The following is a 27,929-nucleotide window of genomic DNA, read 5'->3' on the forward strand; positions in this document are numbered from 1 at the left end:
AAAGAGGCCTAGAGAGCGCAGGTTACTTGTTCAAGGTCACACAGGAGACGGTGACTAAGGCCAGCAAATCTGAGAAGTTCTCCGCCGCGGACCCCCGCCCCCCTCCTCAGCCCCGGCCTCTCCAATCCGCGGCTCTGCGTGCGGGGGCGCGCTCATCCCCTCGCCGTCCGTCCGTCAGCCAGTCTGTCTGGGTACCTACGCGGGCGCAGCCGTGCACCCCTCCTCAGCCTCCGGCGCTGCGCACGGAGAAGCAGGTCGTCCGCAGCGCCAGCCCGCGCCCCGCTCTAGCAGCCGACAGAAGGCAGTGTCCGCGCCCGCGCCCGCGCCCTTCCCAGCAGGTGTGCGGAGCCCGCCGGGGCAAAGGCGCGGTGGCCGGCCGGCGGCACCATCTCTCGGCGTCGCTCGCTCCCTGCGCTCAGGGGCAGGCAAGCAGGGAAGCCCCAGCAACCGGTCCTCCAAAATGAAGACGCTGCAAGGAGCTCACCTCCGCAAGGTAGGGTCCGAGGGCGGGGGCGCACCTGAGGGGGATCTGGAGAGGCCCGCCTCCATCGAGGCTCCTGCGGAGGGTCCGAGAGGGCACCTGGACCGGCTCAGGGCCCCGGGGAAGGCCGGCTAAACTGGATTACGGACAGGGGCGGGGGTACGACCTGGCTTCCCACCCCACCCCCCATCTAGGGGTCGGGTTGTAGTAGGGTGGGACCCCGGGTTCGCTGGGCCAGGCCCTGCGAACAGGTGTGTGCAGTCCCAGGAGGCGCGGGGCAGGGGCTGGCTGGGGCCAGACCCCAGCCCCTTCCCATTCCCCTGCCTATTTCCTCCAGGGGCTGATTGGGGGTGGTGATGTTAGAATAGCCAAGTGCCAGCCCTGAGCTGGACTAATTTGGGGAGTTAGAGTGTGGACCTGGCTTCCATCTGTGTACTTAACACTGAAGCAGCTCCTTGGGCCTGCAGGGAACCCCCACTCCTGCCTGCCCAGCTCCTGTCCTGCGGGGCCCACCACCTGCTTCCTCGCCGCCCCCTTCATTCTCCTGGCAGCTTTAGCTTCCTCTGCTGGGACCCCAGGCTGCCTCGCAGCAGGGTTGAAGGTGGCACAGGCAGGGAGGGGGAAATGGGAGACCTCAGGGAAATGGGGGGCTGTGCTATAAGCAACCAAACCTACGCGTTCCTGGCGCCCTGGGCCCAGAAGGCAGCCTCTCCCTGCTTTGTTCTGTGGAGACTGGACTTCACAGACAAGTTGTTTGTGTGTTGGGGGGGGGGAGGGGGATATTGGGGAAGTTTTCTGGCTTTTGGTTTAAAAGTCACAGTCCTAGCCAAGGAGTTAGACTCCTGGGTGCAGTTTCTGCTGCTCCTACTTACCCTGTGACTTTTGGGCAAGCCTATTTTCTAATCTGAACTTCCACTGGCCCATCCTCAGAGTGGGGGCACCAAAGCAAGCCCCACTCTCCTGGGGGGTGTTGTGAACTCGAGGGGGTGGTAGATGTGAGAGGACTGTTCCCTGGGGCTGGTGTTAATGGATATCCCCCCTGTCCACCCCCCACCCCACCCCACCCCCCCGCCACACTCATTCAAGCTTTCTGCCCTTGGGCAGCTGAGCGCAGAGGCACTGTGGTGAGTGTGGGTTGTTTTTTATTGGCAGATACGAATGGCTTATTGGGGCCATTTGTGGGTAAATCTCTTGGAGCCTGCCCTCATTCATTCTTTCCCACTCTCTTTCTCTCCGCTTTGCTCTTCTTCCCCATAAAAGCCCTATCCCCTCATTGTCTTAGTCCAAACATTATGTTAATAGCTCTGTCCTGTGAAGAACTGGCTGGATACAGGCTGAGAGTTTAGCAAGCCCCATCTCATTTAATCCTCTGGTAATTCTGGGGCTAGGTCTTATTATCCCCACTTTATAGACAAGGAAGTTGAGGTACGGAGGGGGTGTAGCTCACTGCTTTCCCAAAGATGGGCTAAGCATTCTAGAGCCAATAGGGCAGGGATAGGACCACCTCCCTTCAGGGTCCCCTTCCTTGGCTTTCAAGGAGAAGGGGACAGGGAGTGAGAAAATGCTAGATATCGGCAAAGGGGCAGCATTGTTCAGAGATGAGCACAGACTGGAAGGCAGGGGCTCAACCTGCTGTTTTGACCTTGGGCTCATTCCTTCTCCTGAAACTCAATTTCCCCATCTGCACGATGATAAAGTTGGAGACCAGATTCCTATTGAAGGTTAGAGAGCCTAGGGCTTGGGCAGCCCCTTTCCCAGCCCCTGCCACTGGCGGTGACCTATATCTGCTGGTCCCTAAAAGAGTGACGGCAAGTCTGGCGAGCTCAGGCAAATGTTTCTGTGTGACAGTGGGGTGGGGGATCAGGAGTGGGAGCCTCACACCCAGGCAGAGTGTGAAGCCACTCATTAAGCTTCCAGCCCTGCCTCATTTATTTGGTCACTTCCCTTTATCTCCGAACCAGTCCCATCCTTATTGTGCCAGCCTCTTGGGATTTGTCCTGCAGTGGACTGGGGGGCCCAGGTGGGCTCCTGATTGGCTCAGCTTTGGGAGACCCCATCCCTTGTCCCTGGAGTAGGAACAGGCTTCCGTCTGATTGGGGGAGGAGGGGGATGAGCTGCCAGCATCCTGCTCTTGGAACTCTTGTCACCATGGAAACGGAGAGCCAGGACCCGCTCTGTGAGCATAGAAAGGGCAGCTTCTCTGGAGGGATCAGAGGAGCCTCATTACCAGGCCCCCCTGCCAGCTGGCCTAATGGGGCCAGGTGGGTGTCAGGGTGACAGGCCTGCCTCACCACCCAAAGCCAGGGGCTAGCTAGCATCACCTGGCTGTTCTCCCATTCCCCCTGGATCTTACCTGGGTGGGAGTGGTTCCAGAGGGCTGAAGCTCACGCATCTGGAGAGGAAGTCTTGGGGAAACGGGGCATTAGATGGAGAGGAAGCAGGTTTCAGATAGGTCTCAGAGGTGTAGCTACCCTCACCCCAGCATGTGTGAGATCTCAACTAAAGAACCACCAGGCACATATTTGTTTTAAGCCTTGGAGCTCAGTTACTTTAAAAACAGCTCTATCATGCTCTTCATCTCTGTCACCGTCACTCATAACCATGCCAGGCTGTCCCCATCACCACTGCCCTGTGGCCCTCAGGCAAGATCGCCACCATTGTCATCAGTATCACTGAGTCAACCCAGCACTATTACCCCAATTCTGTCACCCGAGCCCATTGCCCCAACCCTGTCGCCATGCCAGACACTTCAGTCCTGTAACACAATGTCACCCCTCCCCCCCTTTCACCATCATCATCTGGGCTGTGCTCATATGACTAGTCCCAGTGACACCACTTCTGTCACCGCCTGATTTGTGTGTAGACACACACTTGGTCTGGTGCCAGGAAGGGCAACTTTTGGGGAAAGAACAAATCTGGTCAGTAGGTATTTACTGAGTCCCTGTCTTAGGTTCTGACCTAGTCCTCAGCCACCTCAGGTGTCTCCAGTGAAGTCTGTTTGGTGAATCCTGCCTCAGATCATCAGGGCCAGAAGGCTCATTAAAGATGGCTGCGACCTGCATTCCCGGAATGCTTGCTCCTTGAGATGCTTTGCTGAAATAGAATTTGAGAATACTGCCTATTCTAGCCCTTAGTTGGAGGGTCACAATGCATATTAGTCCATTAAAGGATCTGACAAGTCGTGCAGTAAAGAAACCTATTTTACTTTGTTTTAATGCAGTTTTTCCCAAACATTTTTGACCCCACAACCCTTTTCTGCCAAACACCAATGAACATCCCAAAGGATATGCTTTTGGAAACACTGATCTATCCAATGCCCTAATTACCCAGGTGTGAAAACTGAGGCTCCGAAGACACTTTCCTAAAGTCACACAGTAAATTGGCACAGACCTAGAATCAAGGTCTTCTGACTCCCAGCCCAGTGGTATCACTGTTTTCCTACAAGCATTCCTTAGCAGGAAGCAGGAGGTCCTTTCTCCTCTCTGGAAACCACGGACTTTATTTGATAATCAGTTTCCTTCACAGTTCCATCCTTCTCTGACGTAGGGTGTGAATCTCAGAGACAGCCAGAAAGATGCAACTGCTCCTTTCCCCCAACCCATCCCTGGGGCCACTTGTTGGGAACTGCTGTCTGAATTTCAGACAGTTGTCCTGGTATCTTTGGCCTTCCTTCCTAGCCGTAAGCCCAGGTAACTCATGGACACTCTAACTTGTATCCCTCGGGGCTAGGATCCCAAGTGACTGAGGAAGGCCTCCATCTCCCAGCCCCAGCCCAAAGTGAGAGTGCCCAGTGGACCTTCTCCCTCTCCTCGAATCATGGAAAGTGATCTGAGAGACAGCTGGCCTCTGTTCCCCTCCATGCACTCATCTCTTCAACAGTGACAGGAAGATCACAACTTTCTGAAGCAGACTGGGCTTAAGTAGCTTTTCCTGCTGCTGAGCCAAAATTTACCCAGCGCCTGATAAAAAAAAAAAAAAAATAGCGCCTGATAGGCCCCTTTAAGTCACAGAGCATAAATCTAATCCCTCCCTCAGGGCAGCCCGTGTGCCCTCCAAGTCCTCCTCTTTCTATGCTAAGGGCTCCAGCTTCTTCCCCTTGTCCTCCTCTGACCTCTTTTCCTGAACATCCTCCAGCCTGGTCACCTACCCTTTGGACATGTTCCAAATTGCCTAGTCTTTCTTAAAATATGGTGCCTAGAGTGGAGTAACAACACTTGGCACTGGCAGTTGAGGACATGGACTTTAACATCAAGAAGACCTGAGCTCGAGCCCCCATTCTCCGCTAACCAACTTTGTAAAAACCTTAGGTGTGTCATGATACCTCTCTGAGACTAGGTTTTCTCAAAATTACAATGGAGCTAAGAAGAGTATACTCTACCACTCATCTGTTATGTCTGTCAGTTTGTCTTACTGTGGTAGCTTTCATGTAGCTGTGATGCTGGAAGCTATGCTACCGGTATTTCAAATACCAGCAGGCTTACCCATGGTGAACAGGTTTCAGTGGAGAGTCCAGACTAAGACAGGCTAGGAAGAAAGACATGGCACTCTACTTCTAAAAAAATTTGCCAGTGAAAATCTTAGACATAGCAGCGGAACGTTGTGTGATATAATGTGGGAAGATGAGCCCTTTGGGTTTGAAGGCACTCAAAATACAACTAGCTCCTCAAAGTAGAGTCGACCTTAATCATGTGAATGGAGTAATGCATTCCGGACCTGCATTTGCTGATGTGGCATGACTCAAAACAAGAAGAAACAGCTGCAAACATCCATTAAATTGGAACGTGAAACGTAAGAAGTATGAATCTAGGAAAATTGGAAGATGGCAAAAATGAAATGGAATGCTTGAAGATAGATACCCTAGGCATTAGTGAGCTGAAATGGACTGGTATTGGCCATTTTGAATTCGACAATCATAGGGTCTACTATGCCAGGCATGACAAATTGAAGAGGAATGGCATCTCATTCATTGTCAAAAAGAGCATTTTAAGGTATATCCTGAAGTATAATGCTGTCAGTGATAGGATAATATTCAAATGCGTACGAGGAAGATCGGTTAATATAATTATTATTCAAATTTATGCACCAATCACTAAGGCCAAAGATGAAGAAATTGAAGATTTTTATCAACTTCTGCAGTCTGAAATTGATCAAACATGTAATCAAGTTTCATTGATAATTACTGGTGATTGGAAACAAAGAAGAAGTATTTGGAATATGTAGCCTTGGTGATAGAAACAACACAGGAGATCACAAGGTAGAATTTTGTAAGACCAGTGACCCAACAGCAACAACATGCACTCACTGCACTAAACATTTGACTCATGTTCCCGGATTTCATTCTCCAAACAACCATATGACTTAAGTACTCTTGTTGTTGTTGTTGTTAGGTGCCTTTGAGTCGGTTCCGACTCATAGTGATGCTGTGTACAACATAACGAAATGCTGTCCAGTCCTGAGCCATCCTTACAATCATTGCTGTATGTGAGCCCATTTTGCAGCCACTGTGTCAGTTCATCTCATTGAGAGTCTTCCTCTTTTTCACTGACCCTCTACTTTACCAAGCATGGTATCCTTCTCCAGGGACAGGTCCCTCCTGATAACATGGTCAAAGTATGTGAAATGAAGTCTCTCCATCCTCGATTCTAAGGAGCATTCTGGCCATACAAGTCAGATTTGTTCGTTCTTCTGGCAGTCCATAGTATGTTCTGTATTCTTCACCACCACCATAATTGAAATGCATCAGTTCTTCTTCGGTCTGCCTTATTCCTTGTCCAGCTTTCCCGTGCATATGAGGCAATTGAAAATACCATGGCTTGGGTCCCAGGAATGCCTTAATCTTCAAAGTGACATCGTTGCTTTTTAACACTTTAAAGAGGTCTTTTGTAGCAGATTTGCCCAACGCAATAAGTCATTTGATTTCTTGATGCTGCTTCCAAGGGCATTGATTGTACAGCAAAGTAAAAAGAAATCCTTGACAACTTCAATCTTTTCTCCATTTATCATGATGTTGTTTATTGGTCCAGTTCTGAGGGTTTTTGTTTTCTTTATGCTGAGATGTAATCCATACTGAAGGCTGTAGTTTTTGATCATCATCAGTAAGTGCTTCAAGTCCTCTTCACTTTCAGCAAGCAAGGTTGTGTCATCTGCATAATACAGGTTGTTAATGAGTCTTCCTCCAATCCTGATGCCATGTTCTTCTTCATACAGTCCAGCTTCTTGAATTACTTGCCCAGCATACAGATTGAGTACAGGGTTAGTAGAAAAGAGGAAGACCCTCAATGAGATGGATTGACACAGTGGCTGCAACAATGGGCTCAAGCATAACAACTATTGTAAGGATGGCACAGGTCCAGGCAGTGTTTCGTTTTGTGGTACATAAGGTCACTCTGAGTCGGAACTGACTCAATGGCACCTAACAAAAACATACAGATTGAATAAGTATGGTGAAAAGATACAACCTTGACACACACCTTGCCTGATTTTAAACCATGCAGCATCCCCTTGTTCTGTTCGAACAACTCCCTCTTGGTCTGTGTACAGGTTCCTCGTGAGCACAATTAAGTGTTCTGAAATTCCCATTCTTCACAATATTATGCATAATTTGTTAGGATCCACACAGCCAATTGCCTTTGCATAGTCAATAAAACACAAGTAAACATCTTTCTGGTATTTTTTGCTTTCAGCCAAGATCCATCTGACATCAGCAATGATGTCCCTCGCTGTAAGTCCTCTTCTGAATGGGCTTGAATTCCCCTGTCGATGTATTGCTGCAACTGTTTTTGAATTATCTTCAGAAAATTTTTATTTGCATGTGACATTAATGGTATTTTTGGATAATTTCTGCATTTTGTTGGAAATTTCACCTTTATTTAGAATGGAAACCCTGGTGGCGTAGTGGTTAAGTGCTACGGCTGCTAACCAGAGGGTCAACAGTTCGAATCCGCCAGGCGCTCATTGGAAACTTTATGGGGCAGTTCTAATCTGTCCTATAGGGTCGCTATGAGTCAGAATCGACTTGACGGCACTGGATTTGGTTTTTGGTTTTTTTTTTAGAGTGGGCACAAAGACGGATCTCTTCTTGTCAGTTGGCTAGGTAGCTGTCTTCCAAATTTCTTGGCATAGGCAAGTGAGCACTTCCAGCACTGCATCCATTTGTTGAAACATTTCAGTTGGTATTCCATCAGTTCCTGGAGCCTTGTTTTTTGTCAACACCTTCAGTGCAACTTAGACTTCTTCCTTCAGTACCATCGGTTCTTGGCTATATGCTACCTCCTGAAATGGCTGAATGTCAACCAATCCTTTTTGGTACAGTGACTCTATGTATTCTTTTTATCTTCTTTACATTATTACAACTCGAGACTTGAATTTTTCTTCAGTTCTTTCAGTCTGAGAAATGCTGAGCATGTTCTTCCCTTTTGGTTGTCTAACTCCAGGTCTTTGCACATGTCATTATAATACTTTGTCTTCTTGAGCTCTTTTACTTCATCATTACTTCCATTTGCTTTAGCTACTCTACTTTCAACAGCAAGTTTCAGTGAACACAGGGCAAGTGTTTAATAAAGGGTAGCTGTTATTAAGATTGAGGAGCCCTGGTGGTGCAGTAGTTAAGCACATGGCTGCTAACCAAGAGGCCAGTGATTGGAAACCACCAGCCACTAGGAGGGAGAAAGATGTAGAAGTCTGTTTCCTTGAAGATTAACCCTTTGCCATCAAGTCTTTTCCAACTCATTGCAACCCTATAGAACAGAGTAGAACTGCCTCACATGGTTTCCAAGAACTGGGTGGTGGATTCGAACTACTGACCTTTTGGTTAGCAGCCGAACTCTTAATCACTTTGCCACCAGGGCTCCTCTGTAAAGATTGCAGCTTGGAAAGCCTATGGGGGCAGTTCTACTCTGTTTTGTAGGGTCTCTATGAGTCGGAATTGGCTTGATGACAATGCAGTTTCTTTTTTCTTTTTTTGGTTATTAAGACCATTATCATCATCATCACCATCAAAATAGGACCAGCCCTTGATTTGGCCTCTGCATTAGCCAAGCTAAGGTGAAGGTAGCTTTCTCAATTTCTGAACTACCCTGTTGGTCCAGTAATTTTGTAGTCAGTGCAGATGAGAGCAATTGATTATCTGAACCAATACAGTGTCTTTACCTTTAAAAAAAAAAAAAAGAAAGAAAAGAAAAAAACCAAACTTGTTGCCATCAAGTTGATTCCAACTCATGGTGACTCCATGTGTTTCAGAGTAGAACTATACTCCATAGGGCTTTCATTGGCTGATTTTTTGGAAGTAGACCACCAGGCTTTTCTTCTGAGGTGTCTCTAGATGGATCTGAACTGCCAACTTTTTGGTCAGTAGTCAAGCACTAACTGTTTGCACTACCTAGGGACTACTGTCTTTACCATTAGCTCTGCTCGATTTCATACTCTTGTTTTAGGGTTACAGTTCCAGCCTGGTCTCACCCTTCTCCCTCACCTCTCTTGTCTCTCACTGGCAGCCCATCACCCCGGACCTGCTGATGACCCCCAGTGACCAGGGTGATGTAGACCTGGATGTGGACTTTGCTGCTGATCGGGGGAACTGGACGGGCAAGCTGGACTTCCTGCTATCCTGCATCGGCTACTGCGTGGGCCTGGGGAATGTCTGGCGGTTCCCCTATCGAGCCTACACCAACGGGGGAGGTATGGGCCTGAGGTCCTGCCTGAGGGTGACCAGGGTGATGGGCAAGGCTCTGGGAGCGAGGTTTATCTCCTTGCCATGACCTTGGGCAGAATTAGTTGAAAGTGGTTTATAATGACCTGGGGCTGGGAAGAGGGAGCGCACCCTGCCTTGTTTGATTTTATCTCCCAAGCCCCTCCTCCCCCTCTGTCACCCCCGGGATAGACAGCCTGCATAGTTTTCTCCCTAAGGCTAGGTCCAGAAGGGGCTGCCTCTGCTCATGATACAGGGCTGTGTCTGCCTGCCGACGATGACTGTGCTCTTAATGTCCCCCATCCCCCTCCTCTACAGCCTTGTTCATCAATCATTTGGTCTCCCTTTAATCTTCAATCTTTCTTCTTCTCCCGGTTCCTTCCACTTAGACTACAAACGCTACGTCCCTCCCATCTTAACAGAATTCTCTTTTATCCTAATTTCTCCATCCAGCTACAGTTGAGTCTCATTAACAGTAGCTAGGTTTGAGCACTTGCCATATGCCAGGCCCCAGGCTTGGTGCTTTCCATGCCCCTTCTCATTTAACTCTGAAGACAATCCTCCTGGGCAAGTACCTTTATGATGACAGGCCACTGGGGCTTGGAGAGGCCTGATACCTTATCCAAGGTGACACAGTGGCAGACCCAAAATTCCAACCCAGGACTGTCCTCTCCAGAGCCATCGTGCTCTTGCCAGGAAGCGATATCTCCTCTCATCTCTACCAAACACATTAAACAACTCCATACTGGTAAAGTGACAGAAACCCAAATAAAACTAGACTAAACACAGAAAAGGTGAATTTATACGACCAGAAAGTGCAGCCCTGGAGCTGGCCTCTGAAGCTCCAGGAACCCAATAATGGCCACAGTTCTCTCTCGACGCTCTCCCTCCCCATTTCTGAACTCTATTTGTCTGTGTGCTGACCTCATTCTGTCCTGAGACAGCAGCCCTCCTGCTGTGGGGAGGGGCCGTGGCCACAGACAACTTTGGAATGACCTCATCGTCATCCATGCTTAGTAACCCCAGTGGAAGGCCAGAGCTCCTTTCTCTAAATGGATCTATGTATTGCAGGGAAGGTCTCCAGTTGGCCTGGCTTAGGCTCCGTGCCCTCAGGGAGCTGGTTGGTGTGACTGCCAGCCCTTCCAGAGCCATATAGGGTATATGGTGGGCAGTGCACTAAAGGAGGTGGGAGCCAATGTGACAAGAAAAGGGGAAGGGGTGTTGGGCCAGTGAAACCACAAGTAGCGTGGGGAGGGGGTGGAGGACAGGTAGATTGGAGCCAGATTCCGAAGGGCATTGATTTCTATACTGAGGAGTTCGCATTTTCTTCAGTGGAAAATTCACCCATACATTCACTCATTTGTTCATCCCCTCACTCAGTGGGTATTTCTCCAGGGCTCTAAGCTCTACCCTGTTCTGGGCACTGGGGCTACCAAAAAACAAAAAAAAACCACTGCCGTCGAGTCAATTCCGACTCATAGTGACCCTAGAAGACAGAGTAGAACTGCCCCATAGAGTTTCCAAGGAGCACCTGGTGGATTCGAACTGCTGACCTTTTGGTTAGCAGCCATAGCACTTAACCACTACACTACCAGGGTTTCCACTGGGACTACAGAGGTGAGTAAACCTTCCCCACCCTCTTGGGTCCTCAGTGATCTCCAGGTGTAAAAGAGAAGACAGACCTGCATGCACAGTCCCAGTCCAGAGAAGAGGTGTGCCATCAGGGCCCCAGGTGGTCTCTGTGGATCAGGGAAGGGGCAGAGCTTGAGTTGGGGTGTGGGGAGAGCTGACCTGCCTGAGGCCCGCCACCCTTTCTCTGCAGGCGCTTTCCTTGTGCCCTACTTCCTCATGTTGGCCATCTGTGGCATCCCCCTCTTCTTTCTGGAGCTCTCTCTGGGCCAGTTCTCCAGCCTGGGACCCCTGGCTGTCTGGAAAATCAGCCCCCTCTTCAAAGGTGAGGCCTCAGTGCTCCCAGGGTGGGGTTGGACCTGGGGGAGGCTGAAACGTTGCCCCTCACTATCCTCAAGGCGAGAGGGAGACCTAGAAAGATCACCAAGGCTTTCCAGAGGCCACCCAGCCTGGCCCAGAAGAGGGCCTGACCGAGCAGCCCAGTAGCCTCTCTGCCCTCCCCCAGGTGCCGGCGCTGCCATGCTGCTCATTGTAGGCCTGGTGGCCATCTACTACAACATGATCATCGCCTACGTCCTCTTCTACCTCTTCGCCTCCCTCACCAGTAATCTGCCCTGGGAGCACTGCGGCAACTGGTGGAACACAGACCTCTGCCTGGAGCACAGAGGTTCCAAGGGCGGCAACGGGGTCCTGCCCCTCAACCTCACCAGCACCGTCAGCCCCAGCGAGGAGTACTGGAGGTCAGGCCCCAGGCCTTGGTGATAGCGACACCCACCCTCCTGCACTGCTAAGGGTGGGCTAAGGGAAGGAGTGAGTTGGCATCCCAAGGGGCTCACCATGGACCTTGAAGGCCAAGTTCATGTGCTAGTGTTAGGTGGACTCTTGGTTCTAATCCCAGCTCTTCAACTAACCAGCTGTGTGACCTTTAACGATTTATTTGGCTCCCATTGCTCTATCTTTAAAACGGGGGCGGGGGAGATAATAGGAGCTATTTCAGAGGTTGTTGTGTGGATTAAAAGAAAGAATCCATATAAATTATACAGTTCAGCCTGGTGGATACTAAGTGCTCACTAAATGCTAGCTGATGATGATGATGATGACAGCAGTAACAGTAACCTTCCAGAGCTTCAGTTTCCTCCTCTATAAAAGGGCATAGTATTGGTTCCTACATCTTACGATGTTTTTCAACAAGTCACTCACTCACTCATTCGTTCTTTCAGTAAATGTTTATTGGGCACCTTCTATATGAATAGGTAAAGCCCTTAGCATAGGGCCTGAACCATACATAGTAAGGACTATCTCCAATTCATCCACTAGGAGAGATAATGCTGTAACACAGTAATTGATCGTTGTGAGGATTAAACAGGTAATGCAGGTAAAGAGTTTTGCAGTGAACACTGCCAGCCCCCTGACTGTGAGTGTTGGAAGGACATCCCTGACCATCCAACCCATCCTGTCCCCTACTTCACAGCTGAGAAAACAAGGTCCAGAGGCTTGCTTAGTAGCTAGTGGCAGTGGCAGGGACAGGGAGCCTAAGACTCTAGATTCTGATCCTGTTCTAGAATAATCCAGAGTAACCTGGTCCCTAGGTAAGGGCCATTGGCTGTCCACAGGACAAAGACCAGATACCCCCAACCCTTTACCTGCAAAGGGCCGCTGTTAGGAATTTCCCCTCTGTGGGCCCATGTCTTGATCTCCAACCTGCCTTTATTACTTAGTACATTCATTTGTCCATTCAAAATCCATCCGAGTGCCTGCACCTGCTGAAGAGCATGTCTGACCAGAAAGAAGGACCAGCTTAGGTCTGCAGCTTAAAGTCAAAGAACAAGACATGGTCATTGGCAGCTGCTGGAGGCTGCATGGAAATACCATAGCGGACTGCTTCTATCAGGGTGCAGGCAGGAAGCAGATGGCACTCTCAAAGGGTCTAACTAAAGAGAGTTTAATGAAGGACCTTTACAGAAGTTAAGGAGATCAACAAGGAAAGGTGAGGCACCAGGGATTAGCTATTCCCTCCCTTAAACCAAAGAGGCAAGAGTAGGAAACTGTGTTACTGGAACCAGGTGAGAACTGGAGCCTTGGAAGAGGGCCTGCCCAACAGGAGCCATGGCTACAGAAGAATGAAACCATGTCCAGAACTTGGATGGTGTGTGTATACACGTGTGCACGTAAATACCCCAGCCCCTTACTCCTCCCACCCTCCAGTCTCCTGCTGATGCCTGCCATTGGCCAAACCCCCATGGAAGCCAAAGAGGCAGGGAATCTGGGTGGTATAGAGGCCAGCCGCCTGGGCACAGAGCTGGTTGGAGAAGGATAGAGAGGAATCGGGAGGGATGGCACATGGAGAATCGCCAGTACAGCCTCGCAGGCCAGACACAGATTTACTCCACATGTGTCTCCCACAGCCGATACGTCCTCCACATCCAAGGGAGCCAGGGTATCGGGAGACCCGGGGAGATCCGCTGGAACCTCTGCCTCTGCCTGCTGCTCGCCTGGCTCATCGTGTTCCTCTGCATCCTCAAGGGAGTCAAGTCTTCAGGCAAGGTGAAGCCTAGGAGGCCCCAGAGGTCTGGGGTGGGGGCTTCATGGAGGAGGTGGTGCATGAACTGGCCTGAGAGGGTGAACAGATTTCAACTGAAAAGAGGGGAAGGGAGAGGGCATCAAGATTGAAAGGAGGAGTGCTGCCTGAGGAAAGATGTGGAGGTGAGGATGTATGGTGGGCAAGGCTGGTTGACTAGACTAGAAATTTGCCAAGTCCAGGACCCATGTGTTATTCAAGTTTGTTTCCTTACCCAGTGCTTGGCACTTTGGAAAAACCAGAAAAACCAAACCTAGTGCCGTCGAGTCGATTCCAACTCATAGTGACCTTATAGGACAGAGTAGAACTGCCCCATAGAGTTTCCAAGGAGCGCCTGGCGGATTTGAACTGCCGACCTCTTGGTTAGCAGCTGTAGCACTTAACCGCTATGCCACCAGGGTTTCTGGCACTTTGGAGGGGCCTAGCAAATATACATTGAGTGCTTGGAGGGTAGGTATGTGAGTCAGGGCTCTTTGAGATACAAGTGACTGGAACCGAATTGTCACAGTCAATTGGGAAGTCCAAAGGTCGTGCTTCAGGCATAGCTAGCCGTAGGTGTTCAGGGGATATTATTAGGAATTTGACTCTCATAGTCTCTCAGTAATGCTTTCTCTAGGTTGGTTTCTTCTCAGGCTGCATTTCTCCACGTGGTTGGAGAAAAGCCCTTAGATTGCATTTTATCTGCTTAATGAAGAATTCTCTTCCCCCATATTTGAAAATGCCCCAGAGTTGAGTCTCATTGTGTAGACTGGGTCATGTACCCATTCCTGAACCAATCACTGTAGACAGGAGAGTGGAGTGATCTGATTGGCTGGGCCTGGGCCATGTGCCCACCCTTGGAGCTGGAGATAGAGTTAGCCCCATCTAAAGGAAGTTGGGGTACGGTTATTTGAAGAAGGTGAACTAGATGCTGGAAGGGCAAAGCCACAGATGTCCACTTTAGGTTATGAAGGAGCAAGAAAGAGTTAAAACTATTTCTGGAAGGCTTGGGTTTACTCAATCATTTATAAATTAGAACTTGTCCGTCCACAAAGTGCTGAGAAGTGTTATCCAAGAGGAACAGAGCCATTAAAAGGAAGACTGAAAAGACAGAGTAGAAACCATTTAGAGAGGAGAGGTAATCATGGCTGAGCCAAGCGAAGATGTTGAGACTTGATAGTGTCTTTATGGATGGGGAGTGGCTGGAGCTATGGGAAAAGAAGGAGAAGGGGCAGAGGGGAGTTTGGGAATATTGACTGTCTGATGACCATTAGAACTAGGTTTGCAAGGGCTGCGTGGGGGCGGGGAGGGGGGAGAGTAGACATAGGGGAGAGGGACCACAAGAAGGCTCCTATAGTCATTCAGGCAAGTGATGATGGTGGCCTGGACCAGGCCCGCAGGAAGATGGAGTGGAAGGATTTGGGATGGCCTTTGGAAGCAGAGTGACAGGACTTTGCTGATGGGTTGGATATGTGGAAGGAAAGAAGGATGGAGGGCGGGAGGAAGGGAGAGAGGAAGGGAGGGAGGGAGGGATAGAGAAGCATCATGGATGACGGCTGATTCTCAGCTTGGGTGAGACGAAGAGTAGAGAGGTGAATAACCAAGATGTGGATTTCAGGAGGAGGAGCGGGGTAGAAGGAAGGTCACACTGCCCTCGCTCCCACCCATGGTCTCAGGTGGTGTATTTCACGGCCACATTCCCCTACCTCATCCTGCTCATGCTGCTGGTCCGAGGAGTCACCCTTCCAGGAGCCTGGAAGGGCATCCAGTTCTATCTCACCCCCCAGTTCCACCACCTGCTGTCTTCTAAGGTGAGGCCCTTAGGGCTAAGGTGGGGGAGGGAGTGGGAAAGGAGGGAGCAGGTGCAAAGGGTAGGAATTGTTCATGTGGTGAGCACCTAGTGCTAGGCACTTCCTATGTGTCTTTTTCATATATTATTCTTAACACCCCCATGATGTAGACATAATTTTCCCTGTTGTACAGATGAAGGCACTGAGGCCAGCTCAGTTAGTGATAAGGCTAAGGTCACACAGCTAGGGACTGGCAGAGCTGGGATTTCAAACCACATCTCTCTGCTCCAAAACCCCATGAGACCACTAATAGTAATAATGGTAACGATAATGGTAATGACAGCTCACATTTATTATGTATTGACCATGACTCTGTGCCTGACCCTGCTCTACTGGTTTACAGATATGTAGTAACTTAATCCTTACTACCACCCTGTGAGAGGCCCTGGGTGGTACAAATGGTTTCCACGATAGCCACAACTGAAATGTTGGAATTTTGAGTTCACCCAGGGGTGCCTTGGAAGAAAGGCCTGGCAACCTACTTCCAAAAACTCAGCCCTTGAAAACCCTATGGAGCACAGTTCCTGCTCTGACACACATGGGGTTCCTATGAGTCAGAATTGACTTGACAGCAACTGTACCACCCTATGAGGTAGGTACTGGTACTATCCTCCTGCTACAGAGGAGGGACCTGAGGTCCAGAGTGGCAATGCAGCTTGTCTGAGTTATACAGCTAGTGAGTGGTGAAGCTGGGTTCCAAGTCTAGGTCCCTCTGACTCCAGGGAGAAAGTAAAGGGGCTACATGGTATTATGGTCAGTATGAATCTACTGTAAAATTTACATTAAACAATACTTCCTTCAGAACTGGGCCAAGCTTAGAGATCATTCTCTAGACCCTGGATGGGGAAACTGAGGCCTAGAAAGGGGAAGATACTTGTCCAATTCCTGCAGTGTAAGTGTTGGAGCAGGCGCTTGCTCCCAGTGGTGTGACTTGTGAGCCAGACTCTTCCCTTGCCATCTCACATCCACTGTTTCTCACCCTACCCGCTCTCTTTTCTTTCTTTGGCCCCATGGGCACCACTACATACCGACTCATCGTTTGTCCTTCCTCTCCATCCTTCCTCGGCACAGGTGTGGATTGAGGCTGCCCTTCAGATCTTCTACTCCCTGGGTGTGGGCTTTGGGGGTCTCCTCACCTTTGCCTCCTACAACACGTTTCACCAGAACATTTATAGGTCAGTGCCTGCAGCCTCCCAGACCCCAGGGGTGAGAGGGGTAGAGGACCGTGGCTGGGAGGGCCCCATAGGGTGAGGATGGGGCTGGCTCACCCTGGCCTGTGCCTGGACTTCTGCTGGCAGAGACACCTTCATCGTCACGCTGGGCAATGCCATCACCAGCATTCTGGCTGGCTTCGCCATCTTCTCTGTGCTGGGCTACATGTCTCAGGAGCTGGGCGTGCCTGTGGACCAAGTAGCCAAAGCAGGTGGGCAAACTGCCAGGGCCTGGTGGGGTGAAGGTGTGTGTTGGGGCACAGCCAGGGCTGGGCAAGTGAGCATATATGTGTGGACCAGCAAGGTTGTGATGAGCGTGCCATGGTTGTGTGTGTGCATGTGTGCATATTTGCACACACATGCATGTGCAAAACCTAGTGCGTCTCAGCTAGTCTCTGGGTGTCCATGTGCAAAAGGTCTAGATGTGCAAATGAATGTCCATCAGCCTGTGTGAGGGGGTAAACAGTTTGTATATGAGATTGTCTTAAGTTTTTCGCCTTGTTCGTCCAGGTGAGTCCTATCCTGTGTCAGGATGTCTATGTGCAGATCAATGGAGGGTGCAAAGGATCTTGTGAATCAGTGTGTCTCGTGGCTTTGCCCAAGGATGTATATAAGTATACGTGTTAGTGGAATTGTTTGTGCAAATGATTGTGTACATTCAAAAAAAAAAAAGTTGCCTTCGAGTCAATTCTGATTCATAGCGACCCTATAGGACAGAGTAAAACTGCCCCATAGGGTTTCCAAGGAATGACTGGTGGATTCAAACTGCTGACCTTTTGGTTAGCAGCCATAGCTCTTAACCACTGCACCACCAGGGATACTGCATAAATTATTGTGTATGTAAATGGGTTCAAATGAGGTTCTAGATTTGGGTCTTGTGTTTATTCATGTGCTCATTATTAATTCATTTATTCTACCAACCTCTGTTTATCAAGCGCCTACAATCTGCCAGCCTGTGTCCTAGGAGTTAAAGTGTAGAAAGTGTGTGTTGCGTGTACATCTCTGGGTTGGTTAAACGAGTGTGCCCAAGTGGGTGTAAGTGAGTGTGCATGTGTGAGTGTGAATGTGGGGGCCGCCACGTGCCCCAGGCTGCTGACCCCTTGTGCCCTTGGCCCCAGGCCCCGGCCTGGCCTTTGTTGTCTACCCGCAGGCCATGACCATGCTGCCTCTGTCGCCCTTCTGGTCCTTCCTCTTCTTCTTCATGCTTCTGACTCTCGGCTTGGACAGCCAGGTGAGCCTTGTGGGCATCTCGGGGTATATATAGTGTGTTTGCATATGAGTGTGTGTACGTGCAAATGCGAGTCGCTACGTGAAAAAAGTGCACGTGTGAGTGTGCATGTGTGTGTGTGAGTGCGTGTGTGTCTGGCAGAGCTGTGACCCCCAATCCATCCCCCCGTAGTTTGCCTTCCTGGAGACCATCGTGACGGCTGTGACTGACGAGTTCCCTTACTACCTGCGGCCTAAGAAGGCTGTGTTCTCCGGGCTCATCTGTGTGGCCATGTACCTGATGGGGCTGATCCTAACCACGGATGTGAGTGGTGCTGCAGGGGGTGGCCAGCCAGGGCGAGGCTGGGGCAGATGCCTGGAGCAGTGTCTCTGGCCGGGCTGAGCGAACATTGAACCACCTACATCTTCCTGTTTGGGAGACCCCTACCCCACCCCAGGCCCCATCTCCCAAGGAGGGGCTGACAGCCTGGCCTTATGATTACAAGTCTGAGCTTTGCAGTCTGAAAGACTTGGATAGAAACTTTGCTCCTGCACTTGCTGAGTGACTGCAGGACAAGTGACTTAATGTCTCTGAGCCTGTTTTTCCCCATCAATAAAATGAGGATTCAGTGTATAGGTCGTTGTGCAAGTCGAATAAGATGGAGCATGTAAAGCTGTCAGCTGTCATACCGGCATCATCTTGCTCTCCCAGCGGACCTAGCTGCTTGCCTGGTCACTTCCTGCTTGGAGAAGGGGGCTGCAGCAGAGAGTGCGGCCGGGTGAGAGACCCCAGAGCTGTGACTTGTGTTCCAGGGAGGCATGTACTGGCTGGTCCTTCTGGATGACTACAGCGCCAGCTTCGGGCTAATGGTGGTGGTGATCACCACGTGCCTTGCCGTCACCCGGGTGTATGGTGAGAGAGGCTGTGGGAGGTGGTGCCAAGGTTCCCCATAGTAGGGGAGTAGGATTCTCCCCTGGAGTCCCTCTGGAACCGGGTCCCTGAGGCCAGGGTTTCTGGCCGGGGCAACTGGGATGGAAGAGGGGCTGCTGGTGCTTGTGGGGCTGTGGGTGGGGCCATTCCTCCTCCCCTCCCCTGTGCAGGTATCCAGAGATTCTGCCGCGACATCCACATGATGCTGGGCTTCAAGCCCGGCCTCTACTTCAGGGCCTGCTGGCTGTTCCTGTCCCCAGCCACGCTCCTGGTAATTGGGGTGGGAGGGAAGGTTGCTGGCTGGGGCTCCAGGACTAAGAGCAGGGGTTCCCTCTGGGCATTCAGCCTGGTAGGGCTGCCTTGGCGTGAGTGGAGCCTCTTTCAGGGCTGAGGGGTGGGTGGGTGCCAGAATGGTAGCTGTGCTGGGGTTAGCCTCGTGGTTGGCAAAAATGGGTGGGGCTTTCTCAGGCCTCAGGACTGGGACCCTGGGGCTGCACTTTCTTGGATCTTGGGGTGGGAACAGCTCAGGGATAGGATATCTTGGGCATCTAGGTTATTCAGAGCTGGGCCATCTCAAGCCTTGCAAAGGCTCTAGGACCGGACCATCTCAGGTTCTGGTGCAGCCTAGGACTGGGCCTTCTCGGACACTGGGTAGCTCTGGGTTAAGCTCTCTCAGGTCTTGGGATGGTCCTAGGCTGGGCTATTTCAGGCCTTAAGTTAGCTCAGACCTGGGCTATCCCAAGCCCTAGGGCCTGCCTGTGGCCCATCGTGATGCTGTGAGCCCCCCACCCCACAGGCCCTGCTGGTGTATAGCATCGTCAAGTACCAGCCCTCAGAGTATGGCAGCTACCGCTTCCCAGCCTGGGCGGAGCTGCTGGGTATCCTCATGGGCCTGCTGTCCTGTCTCATGATCCCAGCCGGCATGCTGGTGGCTGTGCTTCGAGAGGAGGGCTCCCTCTGGGAGGTGAGTCTGCCCCACCCTCTCTACACCTGGCCTCCCTGACCTGTGGTCCTGCCCTGGGCCCACCCAATGGAACAGAAAACATCTGGACCAACACCTTCCCTGGGCCTTTGCAAACTTCCTTTAGCCCGAACCATTTTTTCTAACCAGTAGCCTGAGCTATCAATCAACTCAGACCTGCTTGGGCTTAGGCAGTCTCAAAGGCTGGAGTCCTGCCCTGTAGTCCCTCACACCACATGGGGCCTCTGAGGGAGGGCACAATTCAAAGACCACTGATGTTAGTCAATCTCCACAAGTCTTGGGGAAACCTGCAAGGACGAAGGACTTGCCCAAGGTCCCACAGTGAGTGGGGTAGGGATCAGGATTCATATTTGGGTCACCAGCCCAGAGTTCCCTTTGGGACTCAACATTGAGGGACCCCAGGGAGTAGGCTGTCACCCTTGTGCTGCCCAGGAGCCCTGCTGTGACCCATGTGTGGCCTGGGATGGTATGATGGTGTAATCCCTGCCTATGGCCAGGGATTTGTGGAGAGACCCAGAAAGCTTAGAGAGCAAGCTGTTTGGCACGGGGATCTGCAGGGCTCAGAAGATGGGCATAGTGACCCTTTGTGAGCCAGCTGACATGCTGCGTGGCCACCTCAAGATCCTGCCCCTATCTGAGCCTCCTGAAAGTGGGGTGAGGGGTGCTCTCTGTACAGTCTTCCACTTCTGCTGCCTTGAGCATAGAGCCCTCTGGTGGCAAGAGGCTGTCATGGTACGCGGTCCTGGAGTAAGCCTCCTGGAACCTGGAGAGAGCTTGGGAAGCCCTAGATGTGGAGCTAACTGATAATTATTCAGGAATGTTGTGAGTAGTTAAACCATGGATAGCATGAAATTGACCACAGTGGGGATATTTACACCATGGACATCGGCAAGTACAAATCAGATCCTCATTTGGCTCACCATTCCTGATACAGCTCCACTGCCCCTCGGCTGTCCCTCTCCCCACCTTCTTGTCCCCACTCAGAGAGAAGCTTAGAGCTCCTCCCTGGCCCTGGCAGAAGTGGCTGTGGCCACGTCTCCCAGTCCACACTCTGAATTCAGCCATTGCCCTGTCTCCAACTGCTGCTTGACGTGGGGAAACCCTTATCTGAGCCTCAGGAGCCCCACCTGTGTTACTTAATGTGGGGTTTGTCTCCTCCCTCGAGAGCCAGGGTGTCCGTAAAGCGAAGGAGGAGAGGGTGTCCTGGTGTCCTGGGGGTGGAGGGAGTTGCCCAGGGAGGAAGGCCCCAGCTCCCAGGAGGCTAATGATCCTCAAGCCTTGCTAGGGAGCTGTCGGGAATGCTGGGCTCCCCAGCAGCCACAGGGCATGTTGATGAGGGTGTGGGGTGAGCACTGCAGTCACTGCCATCTCAGGAGTGCTGCCTTCCCAGCCCAGGGCTGCCAGCACCGACTCACTAGGATCTGCATCCAGGTTCTGCCATTTGCAGCAGCTTGACTCTAGGCAACTTACAGCGCCTCTCTGAACTTCAGTTTCTCCATCTTTAAAATGGGGGCAGTGATATCTACCGATAGAGTTGCTGTGAGAAGAAAATGAGCTCCTCAACGTACCCAGCACTGTGGGAGGTAGAAAAGCAGAATATTTCAAAAGTCCAGGATGAGGTCAGACTGCATGGGTTCAAGTCCCAATGCCACCACTTCCCACTCTGTGTGACCTTGGCCGATTTAACTAAACTCTCTGAGCTTTACTTTTAGATAATATCTGTGGAGGGGGAGGGTAAAAGTAATAATACCCCTAACATAAGGATATAGAGTCCCTGGGTGGTCAAATAGTTAACATGCTTGGCTCCTCAGAAGAAAGGCCTGGCAGTCTACTTCTGAAAAATCAGCCACTAAAAACCCTAAGAAGCACTGTCTGCTCTGACACACATGGGATCACCACGACCCGGAATGAGCTGAATGGCAATTGGTTGCGTAGGGGGCATGTAGAGATTAAATAAGTCAGAGCTTAGCTCAGAATGGAACATGGTGAGGACTCAATTCTAGCCCAGGAGCTCTCGCTGGCGGTGATTCTACCCCCAGAGGACATTTGGCGTTGTCTGGAGACATTTTTAGTTGTCATGGGGAGGGCAGGATGAGGTATGCTACTGACTTCCAGTGCACAAAATAGCCCCCACGACAGAATTATCCAGCCCAAAATGTGAGTGGTGCACAGGTTGAGAAGCCGTGGTCGAGGCTCTAGTGTTCGGTTCAGCTGGAAACAAAGACAAGTGCTTGCTCTTGAGGAGCTTGCATTTTAATGCAGGAGACAGGCAATAAACAAATTAATGCATAAAGGTAGTGGTAAGTGCTATATTAATTAAAAAAAAAAAAAGGCAAAGCAGAGTATAGAAATAGAGTGATGGAGGATGGTATTTCAGCAAAGCTGACCAGGGAAGGCCTCTCTGAGGGAGTGACAGACTTGACTAAATGGACGGGATGATCCATGTGGATATCCAGGAGGAGAGCATTCTAGGCAGGAGGACCAACCTGTGCAAAGGCCCTGAGGCAGGAGGAACTGGCTGCTTGAGAACAGCAAGGAAGCCAGTGTGACTGAAGCAGAGTGAGTGGAGGGAGAGAAGTGGGGGCTGAGGTCAGGGCAGTAGCCATGCGCCAGGCCATGTAGGCCATGTAAGCACTTTGGATTTTATTCCAGGTGAGTTGAGAAGTCCCTGGTGGGTTTCTGAGCAGTGGAGTGGCATGCTGTCAATACATTTTAATAAATACTACCATGCTTTGAGTACAAGCTGCGCTAGACCCTGACTAAGGGCATTACCCACATTATGTCTCTTGCAGCCCGTACCCAGTAGGGCTCCACTTAATGTTAGCTGCCTCCCTAATTTAAGGGTCTGAGAGCTCTCCTCCCTGGCAGGGCAGGCAGTGGGCTTTGGGAATGTGGTTTGAGGTTTCAGAAAGAGGAAATCCTAGAATGTCCAGGATTAGTCGTCATCTTAGTCAGCTCCCTACTTCCATGGAAACTGGGGCTTGGAGACGGGAAGGTCAGACCTCGGAGTCAGAACGAGACAGAATGCCAGGGCTGGAAGGGACCTAGAGGCCAGCTGCTGTCCCCATCTCAGTTCTCCCAGTCCAGGGTTCTTTCCCAAAAGCCCCAGCCCCTTCCAGAAAAACCAAACCCACTGCCGTCAAGTCGATTCTGACTCATAGTGACCCTGCCCCCAAAGAGTTTCCAAGGCTGTAAATCTTTATGGAAGTAGACTGCCACATCTTTCTCCAGTGGAGCAGCTGTTGGGTTTGAAGCAATGACCTTCTGATTAGTAGCCAAGCAGTTAACCACTGCGCCACCAGGGCTCCCTCCCCAGCCCCTTAGGACTCACCATTTAGGAGAAGGGGCCCAGAGTAAGCTCCTGGATTGACCTTCTGATGCTCAGAGAAGTGGTCCACAGTGCAGTCACGACAAAACCCACTCTTTATCAGGCTCCTACCCTGTTCCGAGGCCCTGGTGGCACAGTGGTTAACAGCAATGGATGCTAACCAAAAGGTCAACAGTTCAACTCCAGCAGCCACTTCCGCTCCTTGGAAACCCTGTGGGGCAATTCTACCCTGTCCTATAGAGTTGCTAGGAGTTGGAATCAACTTGATGGCAACGGGTTGGGTAATTTTGGTTGTTCACCACTGTTCCAGTGGGGCAGTGGTGGTTTAGTGGTAGAATTCTTGCCTTCCATGCAGGAGACGCAGGCTCAATTCCCAGTCAGTGCACCGCATGTGCAGCCATCACCTGTTAGTGGAGGTGTGTGTGTTGCTATGATGCTAAACGGGCTGCAGCAGAACTTCCAGAATGAGATGGACCAGGAAGAAAGGCCTAGCAGCCTACTTTCAAAAGTCAGCCAGTGAAAACCCTATGGATCCTAAGAGTCCAATCCCATTGTGCGTGGGTGGTCATGAGTTAGGGACTGACTCGATGGCAGCTAACAACAACAACTCAGGCACTGTGCTGAGTGCATCACCTCATTGTCCTCGCAACAGCCCTGTGTTGTTGTTAGTTGTTGTCAAGTTGATTTGAACTCATGGTGACCCCGTGTGTGCAGAGTAGAACCACATGCCATGGATTTTCAAGCCTGTGACGTTTCAGAAGCAGATTGTCAGGACTTACTTCCAAGGTGCCTCTGGGTGGGTTTGAACTGCCAACCTTTCAATCAGCAGTCAAGTGCTTAACCATCTGTGCCACCCAGGGACTCCTATACGGCCCCATGAGGGGATCATTATTCCCAAGTTAAAGAGGAAGCAGAGCACTGAGGACTTCTGTGTTGTGCCCGAGGGCCATTTAACTTGTAAGTGGCAGAGTAGAATTCACATCAAGGGGTGAGCTCGAATCACTCCCTAGGGAAGTAATAGGGCCGCCTCCAGCCCCCCTGAGTTGCTGTAAGAACTCAATCAGGTGGTCAGGTCTTGGCAGGATGCTTCCAAATGCTGCCGTTCTCACCGCTGTCGTTGCTGTGCCCACAGCGGCTCCAGCAAGCCAGCCGGCCAGCCATGGACTGGGGCCCATCACTGGAGGAGAACCGGACGGGCATGTACGTGGCCACGCTGGCCGGGAGCCAGTCGCCCAAACCGCTGATGGTCCACATGCGCAAGTACGGAGGCATCACCAGCTTTGAGAACACAGCCATCGAGGTGGACCGCGAGATTGCTGAGGAAGAGGAGTCCATGATGTGAGGCGGCAGGCCATTGCCTCCGGGCAGACGAAGGCTCCAGCCGGGCCTGGCAGTCCTGTCCTGGGGCTGCGCGTGGCAGCTGTGCCCTCCGGTGTTTGGAGAGGCCAGAGGCTGTGGGAGGTTGCTGTGTCCCCCAGTGCCAGTTCTTCCTATGGTCTCTGCCTCTCCTCAAATCTCTGTCACCCCTCTCCACACACACACACACACACACACATACACACACACACACACATACACACACTCACCATTCAAAGCCAAGATGATCCAGTCCAACCCTCACCCTACAGATGGGCAAACTGAGGCTGGAGAGAGGGGACTTGCCCAAGGTCACAAGGCAGAGAGGACTTGACGCCAGACCTTTTGCCCAGCCAGCTCCCCTTCCCATGTGGCAGCCAACAACACAACCCATCTCTGTTCAGGGAAGAGCGCACTCTTTTTTCTGGGGAGCCTGTCCCCACACAGGTCAACACAACCAGAGCTGGGGCGGGGAGATTCAGGGCGACCAGAGGCCCTGGCCATCGAGGGTTAGTTAAGTGGGGAGAAAGCACCTGGGGTCCGTGTGCACAGCCCAGGTTGAAGGAGGTGGGGCCTGGCAGGGCCCTGGAAGAGGGGAAGGTTTGGAGAGAGGAGGAGGGTGGGTGGGAAGCCAGGCCCCACAGAAGTGACCTGTCTGGGCAGAGTGGCTGGAGGAGTAGGTGTTACCAGCTTACAAGATTCTTTTCATCTGGTGAAGAATGGGTGGGAGTAGGGACCTGGGGGTGGGCAGGGAGGGTATTTGCATGATCTGGTTGTGTTTTAGGTAGAATGTTGTTCTGGGTCTGTGTGCTGGGTGGATTAGCTGGGGCAGAGGGAAGTGGGAGTTCTGTGGGGGAACAGTAAGAGGTGCTATTGGCCTGAGCTGGGGTATAGGGTGAGGGTGAGGACCCACCTTCACTCACTGGATCACAGCCCTGGGTGGCGGGCAGGGAGCCCTGGGCCATGTTTAGGAAGGGGACAGGTGCCTCGCTGCACAAGCTATGGAGGTGAGAATGAGGGGTCATTGTCAAGTCCCAGGGCCCCTCTCCTCTCTGCTCCCGTGTCCTGGCCCTCGTCCCCGTCCTCGCTCCCTCCTCCAACTCCAGGGCTGCCAGGAAACTGGCTTTGCCTGTAAATGGCAAAGGTGGGCATCTAAGAGACTCTGACATGGTCCCCCCACATGGCTGTCTATCCGATGCTGCCCACCCTGGGCTCATGCATGGAGGTGGAGGCAGAGAGAAGAGGGTAGCCAGCATCCCAGGCCTGTGGCCAGTCCTTGGCACCTTCAACCCCCAGGTGTGTGTGGGGGGGGTCTGCCCTTGGGTACCTTTTTCCCTAAGAGAGGACAGTGAGAGTGGGCCTGGCCAGGCCTCTCACACGAAGCATCCTCCCAGGGGGCAGGGCACCCTCTCAGCTGTGGCCTATGGGTCCTGCCCCGACTCTGCACCTGTCTCTCTCCTTTTGTCTCCCCACCCTCCAACCCCCACATCCGTGCTCTGTTGCTTCACTGTTAATAAACACCAAACAAGGTCATCCTCCTTGCCCTGTCTCCTCGGAGCCTCACCTTGGAGGGCCATGAGGTGGGCAGCATAGGGCTTTCCAGCTCCCACTGGACAAATGAGGAAATGGAGGTTCACCTACCTCCCTTCTCTGCTCTTCTGGCTTCTAATGTTTGTTCTGCAGTTTCCCATGGCAGCGGTGGGTGGGTGGGACTAAGGAAGGAAGACAAACTCTAGGCCCTTAGAGGCCACCTACCAAAAAACCAAACTTGTTGCCATCAAGTTGATTTGGACTCATGGCGACCCCATGTGTTACACAGGAGAACTGTTCCATAGGGTTTTCTTAGCTGTAATCCTTATGAAAGCAGATCACCAGGTCTTTCTTCCTTGGCACCACTGAGTGGTTCAAACTGCCAGCCTATGGGTTAGTAGAAGAGCACAAACCATTCGTGCCACCATACACGTGTGTGTAAACTGAGGTCTAGAGAGAAGAGACTAAATTTACTCTCAGCCAAAGGGGCAGAGCTACGGGGCAACTAGAATACACCAGCATTTTCCTTTCCCCTGCCCTGGGCAACTTTCTTTCCCTCTCCAGCTCCTCCCTCTTCCCCCCTCCCACCCTGAAGGTGAAGGCCAAGTTGGAAGACCAGGGTTGGGAGGAGCCAAGAGTTTCCCAGGCCGGAAGAATTTCCAGGTTCCATCCACCCGCTCCCAGCAGGACCCTATCATATAAAAGAGCTCCAGATCTTTTAAATGCAAGTCCAGGTGTTTGCAAAGGCTTTGATTGGGGTTGGAAATGAAGGGCCCTGCATATTTCGAATATTAATAAATTTCCCCTAACAAAGGACCAGGCTGCCCCTCCCACCCCCCTTTGTTTGGGGCTCTGGGTGGGGGAAGAGAGACAAATTTGCAAATTTGTAGAGGATACAGGAATAGCCTTCAGGATTCAAGGTGCTTCTTCCCATACCCTGGGGGCAGGCTCCAGCCGCTAGCAGGGCCCCTGGCAGCAGTGCTGCTGTCAGGGGAGGAGGCTGACTCGCGGCTATGGACTCTCGAGGGCAGGCCTGGGCACTAGGATCTGGTCCGTATTCCTTACCCAGCCACTCAGCTGCTGCCAGGTGTCCCAGGATTCAGGAATGGAAGGTCCTGGGGTCTATCTAGGGTTCTTTCCTCAGAGTCCACGTCTGACGTTGGAGGGTCCTAAGAGCTCGGCTGCTAACTAAAAGGTCGGCAGTTTGAATCCACCTTGGAAACCCTATGGGGCAATTCCACTGTGTCCTATAGGGTCTCTCTGAGTCGGAATCGACTTGATGGCAATGGTTTAGGAGTCTGAATCCAACAGCTTCACTTATCCCTGCCTCACCTCCCTTTGCCTCATCTCACCTGCCTCGCCTCCGCTGCCTCCTTGCCTCCTCCCCTGCCACTCGGTCTGCGGTTCCTGGGCTGCTCTCCTCCCTGGCCCAGTCTTCCAATCTGCCTGCTTTTCCCATTTCCGCTGCTCCCAGACAGCCCTTCCTGCTACCCCCACCTCCTGCTGCCGCCTGCACCATCTCCCAGCTGCTACCATCCTTCCCATTTCCTTTATTGATCACGGGTCTTCCTTGCTCAGAATAGACTCCAGCCAGGCCCCAATGCAGTGTAAGCTTATTGTGCACCAGCTACCTCAGCTGGGGGAATTCGAGACAGGGCTGTAGGCACCTCGGGATGGGGCGGGGGGGGGGGGGGACATCAGCCCTGTCCAGAGCAGGGAGCAAAGCTTTGGGTGTGAATGGAGGATGAGTGGCAGCTGATACTGAGAAAGCGTTGGAGAGTTAAGAGGGAGTAGTGGGGGACTGTGGCAAACTAGAGAAGAAAGCACACCTAGCTTAGGAGGCTACCCATCAGAAGTGTGGACACATAGCCACCTGACTTTTTAAGAGCAGATGGAAGCCTGGTTTTTTATGAGAAATTTTTCAGTTTTACGCATGGGAAGATGTAAAACAGCGCCGCTCAAACAGGGCCTCCCATTGGCCTCTATGTGCAGGCCTGCCATTCTGCAGTTAGGGGATGAGCAGCCCAAAGCAGCGGGGCTTGCCCGAGGTCCCCCGAGGCGAAAGTGCCGGAGCTGAGGCCAGCCCCAGGGCTCCTGACCCACTCAATCCTCAGCTCCTGGGCACAGCTGATCCATGTGCCCCAGGGAGGCATAGGGCCCCCTAGGGTGTGTTAGAGGGTGT

General features: G+C 51.7%; 1 protein-coding gene across 1 annotated transcript; it reads left to right on the forward strand.

The window, feature by feature from the left end:
• Positions 1-201: 201 nt before the first annotated feature.
• Positions 202-24,746, forward strand: SLC6A7 (solute carrier family 6 member 7). Its single transcript, XM_049858608.1, has 14 exons — positions 202-493; positions 8,974-9,157; positions 10,990-11,121; positions 11,302-11,536; positions 13,202-13,340; positions 15,030-15,164; positions 16,275-16,378; positions 16,502-16,626; positions 17,533-17,645; positions 17,814-17,945; positions 18,434-18,533; positions 18,722-18,822; positions 19,348-19,515; positions 23,994-24,746. The coding sequence occupies exons 1-14, from the start codon at positions 461-463 to the stop codon at positions 24,201-24,203; spliced, it is 1,911 nt and encodes a 636-aa protein (XP_049714565.1). The 5' UTR covers positions 202-460; the 3' UTR covers positions 24,204-24,746.
• Positions 24,747-27,929: the final 3,183 nt, after the last annotated feature.

This window comes from Elephas maximus, chromosome 2 (genome assembly GCF_024166365.1).
Source record: "Elephas maximus indicus isolate mEleMax1 chromosome 2, mEleMax1 primary haplotype, whole genome shotgun sequence".
Classification (NCBI taxonomy): Eukaryota; Metazoa; Chordata; class Mammalia; order Proboscidea; family Elephantidae; genus Elephas; species Elephas maximus.